This window comes from Coregonus clupeaformis, unplaced genomic scaffold, assembly GCF_020615455.1.
Source record: "Coregonus clupeaformis isolate EN_2021a unplaced genomic scaffold, ASM2061545v1 scaf0848, whole genome shotgun sequence".
In the NCBI taxonomy this organism is placed as follows: domain Eukaryota; kingdom Metazoa; phylum Chordata; class Actinopteri; order Salmoniformes; family Salmonidae; genus Coregonus; species Coregonus clupeaformis.
In genome coordinates this window covers 127,501-140,181 of record NW_025534303.1, presented here as the reverse complement: position 1 = coordinate 140,181, position 12,681 = coordinate 127,501, and the positions used below count along the sequence as shown (strand labels likewise).

The following is a 12,681-nucleotide window of genomic DNA, read 5'->3' as shown; positions in this document are numbered from 1 at the left end:
TGTGTCTCCTGTATGAGGTCTCTGTGTGTATCCTGTTGGAGGTCTCTGTGTGTCTCCTGTTGGAGGTCTCTGTGTGTCTCCTGTATGAGGTCTCTGTGTGTATCCTGTATGAGGTCTCTGTGTCTCCTGTATGAGGTCTCTGTGTGTATCCTGTATGAGGTCTCTGTGTGTCTCCTGTATGAGGTCTCTGTGTGTATCCTGTATGAGGTCTCTGTGTCTCATGTATGAGGTCTCTGTGTCTCTTGTATGAGGTCTCTGTGTGTACCTGTTGGAGGTCTCTGTGTGTACCTGTTGGAGGTCTCTGTGTGTACCTGTTGGAGGTCTCTGTGTGTACCTGTTGGAGGTCTCTGTGTGTACCTGTTGGAGGTCTCTGTGTGTACCTGTTGGAGGTCTCTGTGTGTACCTGTTGGAGGTCTCTGTGTGTACCTGTTGGAGGTCTCTGTGTGTACCTGTTGGAGGTCTCTGTGTGTATCCTGTATGAGGTCTCTGTGTCTCTTGTATGAGGTCTCTGTGTGTACCTGTTGGAGGTCTCTGTGTGTACCTGTTGGAGGTCTCTGTGTGTACCTGTTGGAGGTCTCTGTGTGTACCTGTTGGAGGTCTCTGTGTGTACCTGTTGGAGGTCTCTGTGTGTACCTGTTGGAGGTCTCTGTGTGTACCTGTTGGAGGTCTCTGTGTGTACCTGTTGGAGGTCTCTGTGTGTACCTGTTGGAGGTCTCTGTGTGTACCTGTTGGAGGTCTCTGTGTGTACCTGTTGGAGGTCTCTGTGTGTACCTGTTGGAGGTCTCTGTGTGTACCTGTTGGAGGTCTCTGTGTGTACCTGTTGGAGGTCTCTGTGTGTACCTGCTGGAGGTCTCTGTGTGAACCTGCTGGAGGTCTCTGTGTGTACCTGTTGGAGGTCTCTGTGTGTACCTGTTGGAGGTCTCTGTGTGTACCTGTTGGAGGTCTCTGTGTGTACCTGTTGGAGGTCTCTGTGTGTACCTGTTGGAGGTCTCTGTGTGTACCTGTTGGAGGTCTCTGTGTGTACCTGTTGGAGGTCTCTGTGTGTACCTGTTGGAGGTCTCTGTGTGTACCTGTTGGAGGTCTCTGTGTGTACCTGTTGGAGGTCTCTGTGTGTACCTGTTGGAGGTCTCTGTGTGTACCTATTGGAGGACTCTGTGTGTACCTGTTGGAGGACTCTGTGTGTACCTGTTGGAGGACTCTGTGTGTACCTGTTGGGGGTCTCTGTGTGTACCTGTTGGAGGTCTCTGTGTACCTGTTGGAGGTCTCTGTGTGTACCTGTAGGAGGTCTCTGTGTGTACCTGTTGGAGGTCTCTGTGTGTCCCTGTTGGAGGTCTCTGTGTGTACCTGTTGGAGGTCTCTGTGTGTACCTGTAGGAGGTCTCAGTGTGTACCTGTTGGAGGTCTCTGTGTGTACCTGTTGGAGGTCTCTGTGTGTACCTGTTGGAGGTCTCTGTGTGTACCTGTTGGAGGTCTCAGTGTGTACCTGTTGGAGGTCTCTGTGTGTACCTGTTGGAGGTCTCTGTGTGTCCCTGTTGGAGGTCTCTGTGTGTACCTGTTGGAGGTCTCTGTGTGTACCTGTTGGAGGTCAGTATGTTGTGGTATCTCCATTAGCTCCATGTTCTGTTCTTGCGCCTGCAGCATGAAGGCTTCTTTAATATCTTCAGTGGTACACTTATCCTCTGGCACTGGGACTACCTGGGGAGGGGAGGGACAGACTGTTACAGGGGGAGCTGGCCTGGTCCTGGCTGCTCTGCCTCCCTAGAGGAGGGACAGACTGTTACAGGGGGAGCTGGCCTGGTCCTGGCTGCTCTGCCTCCCTAGAGGAGGGGAGGGACAGACTGTTACAGGGGAGCTGGCCTGGTCCTGGCTGCTCTGCCTCCCTAGAGAGGGGAGGGACAGACTGTTACAGGGGAGCTGGCCTGGTCCTGGCTGCTCTGCCTCCCTAGAGGAGGGAGGGACAGACTGTTACAGGGGGAGCTGGCCTGGTCCTGGCTGCTCTGCCTCCCTAGAGGAGGGGAGGGACAGACTGTTACAGGGGGAGCTGGCCTGGTCCTGGCTGCTCTGCCTCCCTAGAGGAGGGACAGACTGTTCCAGGGGGAGCTGGCCTGGTCCTGGCTGTTCTCTGTTCCTATCCCTACTAAACTAATAGTGTAGTGTCGGCCAGCAGTCCATATTCTGCCCATCCGCGTGGTAGCGTTGGTAAAACAGGCAGTTCCATTGGCTTATTATCCCAGTCCATATTCTGCCCATCCGCGTGGTAGCGTTGGTAAAACAGGCAGTTCCATTGGCTTATTATCCCAGTCCATATTCTGCCCATCCGGCGTGGTAGCGTTGGTAAAACAGGCAGTTCCATTGGCTTATTATCCCAGTCCATATTCTGCCCATCCGCGTGGTAGCGTTGGTAAAACAGGCAGTTCCATTGGCTTATTATCCCAGTCCATATTCTGCCCATCCGCGTGGTAGCGTTGGTAAAACAGGCAGTTCCATTGGCTTAATATCCCAGTCCTGATTCCTGACCAAGGCTTCGGTCATTTGGGTTATTGGAGCTCTGAATAGTCTATTAGCCCCCAGCTGTTTTAGGGGTCATCTTGAGGACAATATGTTTACCCAGCAGGAAATACACTATGATCAGCTCCTCAAAATATTAGCAATATATCAACTTCAAATGACAATGACAACTTAGCCCAGAGAGCCCTAATGGGCAGGCTGGCCCTGAGGGTGGTCTACCTGCTGGCCCTGAGGGTGGTCTACCTGCTGGCCCTGAGGGTGGTCTACCTGCTGGCCCTGAGGGTGGTCTACCTGTATCTGAGAGCCCTAATGGGCAGGCTGGCCCTGAGGGTGGTCTACCTGTATCAGAGCCCTAATGGGCAGGCTGGCCCTGAGGGTGGTCTACCTGTATCAGAGCCCTAATGGGCAGGCTGGCCCTGAGGGTGGTCTACCTGTATCAGAGCCCTAATGGGCAGGCTGGCCCTGAGGGTGGTCTACCTGTATCAGAGCCCTAATGGGCAGGCTGGCCCTGAGGGTGGTCTACCTGTATCAGAGCCCTAATGGGCAGGCTGGCCCTGAGGGTGGTCTACCTGTATCAGAGAGCCCTAATGGGCAGGCTGGCCCTGAGGGTGGTCTACCTGTATCAGAGCCCTAATGGGCAGGCTGGCCCCTGAGGGTGGTCTACCTGTATCTGAGAGCCCTAATGGGCAGGCTGGCCCTGAGGGTGGTCTACCTGTATCAGAGCCCTAATGGGCAGGCTGGCCCTGAGGGTGGTCTACCTGTATCAGAGAGCCCTAATGGGCAGGCTGGCCCTGAGGGTGGTCTACCTGTATCAGAGCCCCTAATGGGCAGGCTGGCCCTGAGGGTGGTCTACCTGTATCAGAGAGCCCTAATGGGCAGGCTGGCCCTGAGGGTGGTCTACCTGTATCAGAGCCCTAATGGGCAGGCTGGCCCTGAGGGTGGTCTACCTGTATCTGAGAGCCCTAATGGGCAGGCTGGCCCTGAGGGTGGTCTACCTGTATCAGAGCCCTAATGGGCAGGCTGGCCCTGAGGGTGGTCTACCTGTATCTGAGAGCCCTAATGGGCAGGCTGGCCTTGAGGGTGGTCTACCTGTATCAGAACCCTAATGGGCAGGCTGGCCCTGAGGGTGGTCTACCTGTATCAGAGAGCCCTAATGGGCAGGCTGGCCCTGAGGGTGGTCTACCTGTATCAGAGCCCTAATGGGCAGGCTGGCCCTGAGGGTGGTCTACCTGTATCTGAGAGCCCTAATGGGCAGGCTGGCCCTGAGGGTGGTCTACCTGTATCTGAGAGCCCTAATGGGCAGGCTGGCCCTGAGGGTGGTATACCTGTATCAGAGCCCTAATGGGCAGGCTGGCCCTGAGGGTGGTCTACCTGTATCAGAGCCCTAATGGGCAGGCTGGCCCTGAGGGTGGTCTACCTGTATCTGAGCCCTAATGGGCAGGCTGGCCCTGAGGGTGGTCTACCTGTATCTGAGAGCCCTAATGGGCAGGCTGGCCCCTGAGGGTGGTCTACCTGTATCTGAGAGCCCTAATGGGCAGGCTGGCCCTGAGGGTGGTCTACCTGTATCAGAGCCCTAATGGGCAGGCTGGCCCTGAGGGTGGTCTACCTGTATCAGAGCCCTAATGGGCAGGCTGGCCCTGAGGGTGGTCTACCTGTATCAGAGCCCTAATGGGCAGGCTTGCCCTGAGGGTGGTCTACCTGTATCAGAGCCCTAATGGGCAGGCTGGCCCTGAGGGTGGTCTACCTGTATCTGAGCCCTAATGGGCAGGCTGGCCCTGAGGGTGGTCTACCTGTATCTGAGAGCCCTAATGGGCAGGCTGGCCCTGAGGGTGGTCTACCTGTATCTGAGAGCCCTAATGGGCAGGCTGGCCCTGAGGGTGGTCTACCTGTATCAGAGCCCTAATGGGCAGGCTGGCCCTGAGGGTGGTCTACCTGTATCTGAGAGCCCTAATGGGCAGGCTGGCCCTGAGGGTGGTCTACCTGTATCTGAGAGCCCTAATGGGCAGGCTGGCCCTGAGGGTGGTCTACCTGTATCAGAGCCCTAATGGGCAGGCTGGCCCTGAGGGTGGTCTACCTGTATCTGAGAGCCCTAATGGGCAGGCTGGCCCTGAGGGTGGTCTACCTGTATCAGAGCCCTAATGGGCAGGCTGGCCCTGAGGGTGGTCTAACCTGTATCTGAGAGCCCTAATGGGCAGGCTGGCCCTGAGGGTGGTCTACCTGTAGAGCCCTAATGGGCAGGCTGGCCCTGAGGGTGGTCTACCTGTATCAGAGAGCCCTAATGGGCAGGCTGGCCCTGAGGGTGGTCTACCTGTATCTGAGAGCCCTAATGGGCAGGCTGGCCCTGAGGGTGGTCTACCTGTATCAGAGCCCTAATGGGCAGGCTGGCCCTGAGGGTGGTCTACCTGTATCAGAGCCCTAATGGGCAGGCTGGCCCTGAGGGTGGTCTACCTGTATCAGAGCCCTAATGGGCAGGCTGGCCCCTGAGGGTGGTCTACCTGTATCAGAGCCCTAATGGGCAGGCTGGCCCTGAGGGTGGTCTACCTGTATCAGAGCCTAATGGGCAGGCTGGCCCTGAGGGTGGTCTACCTGTAGAGCCCTAATGGGCAGGCTGGCCCTGAGGGTGGTCTACCTGTATCAGAGCCCTAATGGGCAGGCTGGCCCTGAGGGTGGTCTACCTGTATCAGAGCCCTAATGGGCAGGCTGGCCCTGAGGGTGGTCTACCTGTAGAGCCCTAATGGGCAGGCTGGCCCTGAGGGTGGTCTACCTGTATCTGAGAGCCCTAATGGGCAGGCTGGCCCTGAGGGTGGTCTACCTGTAGAGCCCTAATGGGCAGGCTGGCCCTGAGGGTGGTCTACCTGTATCTGAGAGCCCTAATGGGCAGGCTGGCCCTGAGGGTGGTCTACTTGTATCTGAGAGCCCTAATGGGCAGGCTGGCCCTGAGGGTGGTCTACCTGTATCAGAGCCCTAATGGGCAGGCTGGCCCTGAGGGTGGTCTACCTGTAGAGCCCTAATGGGCAGGCTGGCCCTGAGGGTGGTCTACCTGTATCTGAGAGCCCTAATGGGCAGGCTGGCCCTGAGGGTGGTCTACCTGTATCAGAGCCCTAATGGGCAGGCTGGCCCTGAGGGTGGTCTACCTGTATCAGAGCCCTAATGGGCAGGCTGGCCCTGAGGGTGGTCTACCTGTATCAGAGCCCTAATGGGCAGGCTGGCCCTGAGGGTGGTCTACCTGTAGAGCCCTAATGGGCAGGCTGGCCCTGAGGGTGGTCTACCTGTATCAGAGCCCTAATGGGCAGGCTGGCCCTGAGGGTGGTCTACCTGTATCAGAGCCCTAATGGGCAGGCTGGCCCTGAGGGTGGTCTACCTGTATCAGAGCCCTAATGGGCAGGCTGGCCCCGAGGGTGGTCTACCTGTATCTGAGAGCCCTAATGGGCAGGCTGGCCCTGAGGGTGGTCTACCTGTATCAGAGCCCTAATGGGCAGGCTGGCCCTGAGGGTGGTCTACCTGTATCTGAGAGCCCTAATGGGCAGGCTGGCCCTGAGGGTGGTCTACCTGTAGAGCCCTAATGGGCAGGCTGGCCCTGAGGGTGGTCTACCTGTATCAGAGCCCTAATGGGCAGGCTGGCCCTGAGGGTGTGAGTGGTGGTCTACCTGTATCAGAGCCCTAATGGGCAGGCTGGCCCTGAGGGTGTGATGGTGGTCTACCTGTATCAGAGCCCTAATGGGCAGGCTGGCCCTGAGGGGTGGTCTACCTGTATCAGAGCCCTAATGGGCAGGCTGGCCCTGAGGGTGTGAGTGGTGGTCTACCTGTATCAGAGCCCTAATGGGCAGGCTGGCCCTGAGGGTGGTCTACCTGTATCAGAGCCCTAATGGGCAGGCTGGCCCTGAGGGTGTGAGTGGTGGTCTACCTGTATCAGAGCCCTAATGGGCAGGCTGGCCCTGAGGGTGGTCTACCTGTATCAGAGCCCTAATGGGCAGGCTGGCCCTGAGGGTGGTCTACCTGTATCAGAGCCCTAATGGGCAGGCTGGCCCTGAGGGTGGTCTACCTGTATCTGAGAGCCCTAATGGGCAGGCTGGCCCTGAGGGTGGTCTACCTGTATCAGAGCCCTAATGGGCAGGCTGGCCCTGAGGGTGGTCTACCTGTATCAGAGCCTAATGGGCAGGCTGGCCCTGAGGGTGGTCTACCTGTATCTGAGAGCCCTAATGGGCAGGCTGGCCCTGAGGGTGGTCTACCTGTATCAGAGCCCTAATGGGCAGGCTGGCCCTGAGGGTGGTCTACCTGCTGGCCCTGAGGGTGGTCTACCTGTATCTGAGAGCCCTAATGGGCAGGCTGGCCCTGAGGGTGGTCTACCTGTATCTGAGAGCCCTAATGGGCAGGCTGGCCCTGAGGGTGGTCTACCTGTATCAGAGCCCTAATGGGCAGGCTGGCCCTGAGGGTGGTCTACCTGTAGAGCCCTAATGGGCAGGCTGGCCCTGAGGGTGGTCTACCTGTATCAGAGCCCTAATGGGCAGGCTGGCCCTGAGGGTGTGAGTGGTGGTCTACCTGTATCAGAGAGCCCTAATGGGCAGGCTGGCCCTGAGGGTGTGAGTGGTGGTCTACCTGTATCAGAGCCCTAATGGGCAGGCTGGCCCTGAGGGTGGTCTACCTGTATCTGAGAGCCCTAATGGGCAGGCTGGCCCTGAGGGTGGTCTACCTGTATCAGAGCCCTAATGGGCAGGCTGGCCCTGAGGGTGGTCTACCTGTATCAGAGCCCTAATGGGCAGGCTGGCCCTGAGGGTGGTCTACCTGTATCTGAGAGCCCTAATGGGCAGGCTGGCCCTGAGGGTGGTCTACCTGTATCAGAGCCCTAATGGGCAGGCTGGCCCTGAGGGTGGTCTACCTGTATCAGAGAGCCCTAATGGGCAGGCTGGCCCTGAGGGTGGTCTACCTGTATCTGAGAGCCCTAATGGGCAGGCTGGCCCCGAGGGTGGTCTACCTGTATCTGAGAGCCCTAATGGGCAGGCTGGCCCTGAGGGTGGTCTACCTGTATCAGAGCCTAATGGGCAGGCTGGCCCTGAGGGTGGTCTACCTGTATCTGAGAGCCCTAATGGGCAGGCTGGCCCTGAGGGTGGTCTACCTGTATCTGAGAGCCCTAATGGGCAGGCTGGCCCTGAGGGTGGTCTACCTGTATCTGAGAGCCCTAATGGGCAGGCTGGCCCTGAGGGTGGTCTACCTGTATCAGAGCCCTAATGGGCAGGCTGGCCCTGAGGGTGGTCTACCTGTATCAGAGCCCTAATGGGCAGGCTGGCCCTGAGGGTGGTCTACCTGTATCAGAGCCCTAATGGGCAGGCTGGCCCTGAGGGTGGTCTACCTGTATCAGAGCCCTAATGGGCAGGCTGGCCCTGAGGGTGGTCTACCTGTATCAGAGCCCTAATGGGCAGGCTGGCCCTGAGGGTGGTCTACCTGTATCTGAGAGCCCTAATGGGCAGGCTGGCCCTGAGGGTGGTCTACCTGTATCAGAGCCCTAATGGGCAGGCTGGCCCTGAGGGTGGTCTACCTGTATCAGAGCCCTAATGGGCAGGCTGGCCCTGAGGGTGGTCTACCTGTATCAGAGCCCTAATGGGCAGGCTGGCCCTGAGGGTGGTCTACCTGTATCAGAGCCCTAATGGGCAGGCTGGCCCTGAGGGTGGTCTACCTGTATCAGAGCCCTAATGGGCAGGCTGGCCCTGAGGGTGGTCTACCTGTATCAGAGCCCTAATGGGCAGGCTGGCCCTGAGGGTGGTCTACCTGTATCAGAGCCCTAATGGGCAGGCTGGCCCTGAGGGTGGTCTACCTGTAGAGCCCTAATGGGCAGGCTGGCCCTGAGGGTGGTCTACCTGTAGAGCCCTAATGGGCAGGTTGGCCCTGAGGGTGGTCTACCTGTATCAGAGCCCTAATGGGCAGGCTGGCCCTGAGGGTGGTCTACCTGTATCAGAGAGCCCTAATGGGCAGGCTGGCCCTGAGGGTGGTCTACCTGTATCTGAGAGCCCTAATGGGCAGGCTGGCCCCGAGGGTGTGAGTGGTGGTCTACCTGTATCAGAGAGCCCTAATGGGCAGGCTGGCCCTGAGGGTGTGAGTGGTGGTCTACCTGTATCAGAGCCCTAATGGGCAGGCTGGCCCCGAGGGTGTGAGTGGTGGTCTACCTGTATCAGAGCCCTAATGGGCAGGCTGGCCCTGAGGGTGTGAGTGGTGGTCTACCTGTATCAGAGCCCTAATGGGCAGGCTGGCCCCGAGGGTGTGAGTGGTGGTCTACCTGTATCAGAGCCCTAATGGGCAGGCTGGCCCCGAGGGTGGTCTACCTGTATCTGAGAGCCCTAATGGGCAGGCTGGCCCCGAGGGTGTGAGTGGTGGTCTACCTGTATCTGCAGGTGTTGGCTGTGGTAGTTCCTCTCAAACAGGACACAGCGCTGTCCTCTGCTCTTATAGAAAGTCCTGACAGCCATCTTGTATCGGTCCAGTTCTTTAACCACCTCAGAGCTCAGCTCCACTACTGACTGGCAGTGTCCGATGGGCAGTACCAACACATGCTGGGGGGTCAGACTGCCCTTAGCTAGGGCCAGGTAGCACTGAGGAAATACAGGAAGACAAAATGGTCATCTGGGGGCTTCAGAGCCCTTTCAATAGGAACAACCTCTTTCTACTAGCACTTCTAATACTCAGATTGGGTGGAAACTCACATGTGTGCCAATGCTGATGACCAGATGTTTCTCTACCTGAGGGCTGGCCAGACAGAACCAACAGGGACCGCTGGGCTGGGCTGAACCAGACACACAGAGAGAGAGAGAGACATACATGAGAGGGTGTGAGATGGAGAGGGTTGAGATGGTGAGGGAGTGAGGGTGTATTGGTGGGTGAGGGTGTGTTGGTGTGTGTGTGTGTGTGTGTGTGTGTGTTGGTGTGTGAGGGTGTGTTGGTGTGTGAGGGTGTGTGTGTGTGAGGGTGTGTGTGTGTGTGAGGGTGTGTGTGTGAGAGAGAGGTAGACTCACGGGGCCTGCGGGGCTGTTTGAGCCTGTCTGAATCAAAGGCCAGTCCCTGACTCTGCCTGTCTGGCCTGCCTGAATCCCACGGCTGGCCTTGATTTTGCCCGTCTCCGTCTGAGGGCCTCTTCCTGCCACGCCCCCCTCCATGCTGCTTCTTCCCCAGGTCAAAGAAGAACTGAGACGCCGGTTTCTGAAAGAGAGAAGAGATATACACAGTGTACAAAACATTAGGAACACTTCCCCTGACAGACTGACCAGGTGAAAGCTATGACCCCTTATTGATGTCACTGGTTAAATCCACTTCAAATCATTTCGCTACACACGCAATAACATCTGCTAAACACGTGTATGTGACAAATAAAATTTGATTTGAGATGAAGGGGAGGAGACAGGTTAAAGAAGGATGTTTAAGCCTTGAGAAAATTGAGACATGGATTGTGTATGTGTGCCATTCAGAGGGTGAATGGGCAAGACAAACGATTGAAGTGCCTTTGAACGGGGTATGGTAGTAGGTGCCAGGCGAACCGGTTTGTGTCAAGAACTGCAACGCTGCTGGGTTTTTTCACACCCAACAGTTTCCCGTGTATATCAAGAATGGTCCACCACCCAAGGACATCCAGCCAACTTGACACAACTGTGTGGAAGCATTGGAGTCAACATGGGCCAGCATCCCTGTGGAACGCTTTCGACACCTTGTAGAATCCAAGCCCCGATGAATTAAGGCTGTTCTGAGGGAAAAAAGGGGGTGCAACTCAACATTAGGAAGGTGTTCTTAATGTTTGGTATACTCAGTGGATATTATATAGTCTGTATTGTCAGTGGTGTGTGTTTCTAAGAAGGATATTTTCTGATGATTATTCCCTTTTGGAATTTAGCCTTTAGGCCACGGGTGTCTTTAAGCGATTTAGATGTTTCAAATGTAGAAGAGCGTCTGCTAAATGACTTCAATGTAAAGGTATAGTCTATTCACCCCCAAGCTGTCTTGATTTAATGCTTTGGCACCAGGCACGGAGGCATGAAACATTGAACAGAAAAGGCATGGAGAAATAGATTTGTTGCCGACCTCAAGAGAAACGTGTCGGTCTTCCCATATGTCTGTCTGTTAAAACTTTCAATATTTTAGTTGTTGACCTTCTACACTACATGACCAAAAGTATGTGGACACCTGCTTGTCGAATATTTCATTCTAAAATCATGGGCATTAATATGGAGTTGGTCCCCCCTCTGCTGCTATAACAGCCTCCACTCTTCTGGGAAGGCTTTCCACTAGATGTTGGAGCATTGCTGCGGGGACTTGCTTCCATTCAGCCACAAGAGCATTAGTGAGGTCGGGCACTGATGTTGGGCGATTAGGCCTGGCTCGCGGTCGGCGTTCCAATTCATCCCAAAGGTGTTCAATGGAGTTGAGGTCAGGGCTCTGTGCAGGCCAGTTAAGTTCTTCCACACCGATCTCGACAAACCATTTCTGTATGGACCTCGCTTTGTGCACGGGGGCATTGTCATGCTGAAACAGGAAAGGGCCTTCCCCAAACTGTTGCCACAAAGTTGGAAGCACAGAATCGTCTAGAACATCATTGTATGCTGTAGCGTTAAGATTTCCCTTCACTGGAACTAAGGGCCTAGCCCGAACCATGAAAAACAGCCCCAGACCATTATTCCTCCACCAAACTTTACAGTTGGTTCTATGCATTTGGGCGCACAGGTAGCGTTCTCCTGGCATCCGCCAAACCCAGATTCGTCCGAGAACACGTTTCCACTGCTCCAGAGTCCAATGGCGGCGAGCTTGACACCACTCTAGCCAACGTTTGGCATGGTGATCTTAGGCTTGTGTGCGGCTGCTCGGCCATGGAAACCCATTTGATGAAACTCCCGACTAACAGTTATTGTGCTGACTTTGCTTCCAGAGGCAGTTTAGAACTCGCTAGTGAGTGTTGCAACCGAGGACAGACGATTTTTACACACTTCAGCACTCGGAGGCGGTCCCGTTCTGTGAGCTTGTGTGGCCTACCACTTCGCGGCTGAGCCACGCAGTTGTTGCTCCTAGACGTTTCACTTCACAATAACAGCACTTACAGTTGACCAGGGCAGCTCTAGCAAGGCAGAAATCTGATGGAGCTGACTTGTTGGAAAGGTGGGATCCTGTCACTGAGCTCTTCAGTAAGGCCATTCTACTGCAAATGTTTGTCTATAGAGATTGCATGGCTGTGTGCTCGATTTTATACACCTGCCAGCAACGGGTGTGGCTGAAATAGCAGAATCCACTAATTTGAAGGGGTGTCCACATACTTTTGTGTGTGTATATATATATATATATAGTGTATTTTAGTTGTTGGCCTTCTATTTGGCATGGAGTATTCTCTACACCTTGAGGGGATTTCAGAACCTAAGAGAGTCTGATATACCTGGTCAGTGGGATCAGACAGAGTATCCACTCTAACCATCCTCCTGTACGGGTTCTCAGTGACATCCTGAGGCTGTTTGACCAGTTCTGATGCCTCCATGCTTCTCATCGGGATGATGTTGAACGCATACAGGTACTAGAGAGAGAGACACAATACCTAGTTACAATATTAACCCCTAACCCAGCTCTGATACAATATTAACCCCTAACCCAGCTCTGATACAATATTAACCCCTAACCCAGCTCTGATACAATATTAACCCCTAACTTAGCTCTGATGCAATATTAACCCCTAACCCAGCTCTGATACAATATTAACCCCTAACCCAGCTCTGATACAATATTAACCCCTAACCCAGCTCTGATGCAATATTAACCCCTAACCCAGCTCTGATACAATATTAACCCCTAACCCAGCTCTGATGCAATATTAACCCCTAACCCAGCTCTGATACAATATTAACCCCTAACCCAGCTCTGATACAATATTAACCCCTAACCCAGCTCTGATACAATATTAACCCCTAACCCAGCTCTGATACCTCCATGCTCCTCTCTACAATACATCCAGGTACTAGAGAGAGAGATACAGTTACAATACATCCAGGTACTAGAGAGAGAATACAGTTACAATACATCCAGGTACTACAGAGAGAGATACAGTTACAATACATCCAGGTACTACAGAGAGAGATACAGTTACAATACATCCAGGTACTACAGAGAGAGATACAGTTACAATACATCCAGGTACTAGAGAGAGATACAGTTACAATAC

General features: G+C 55.0%; 1 protein-coding gene across 1 annotated transcript in view; it reads right to left on the bottom strand.

Moving 5' to 3' along the window:
* LOC121553692 (CWF19-like protein 1) overlaps nt 1-12,681 on the bottom strand; it is a 52,838-nt gene that overhangs the window by 16,054 nt on the left and 24,103 nt on the right. The window contains 5 exon segments of the mRNA XM_041867010.2: nt 1,575-1,694; nt 8,879-9,088; nt 9,200-9,279; nt 9,509-9,692; nt 11,905-12,039. Of these exon segments, the coding sequence (XP_041722944.2) occupies nt 1,575-1,694; nt 8,879-9,088; nt 9,200-9,279; nt 9,509-9,692; nt 11,905-12,039 (729 nt within the window).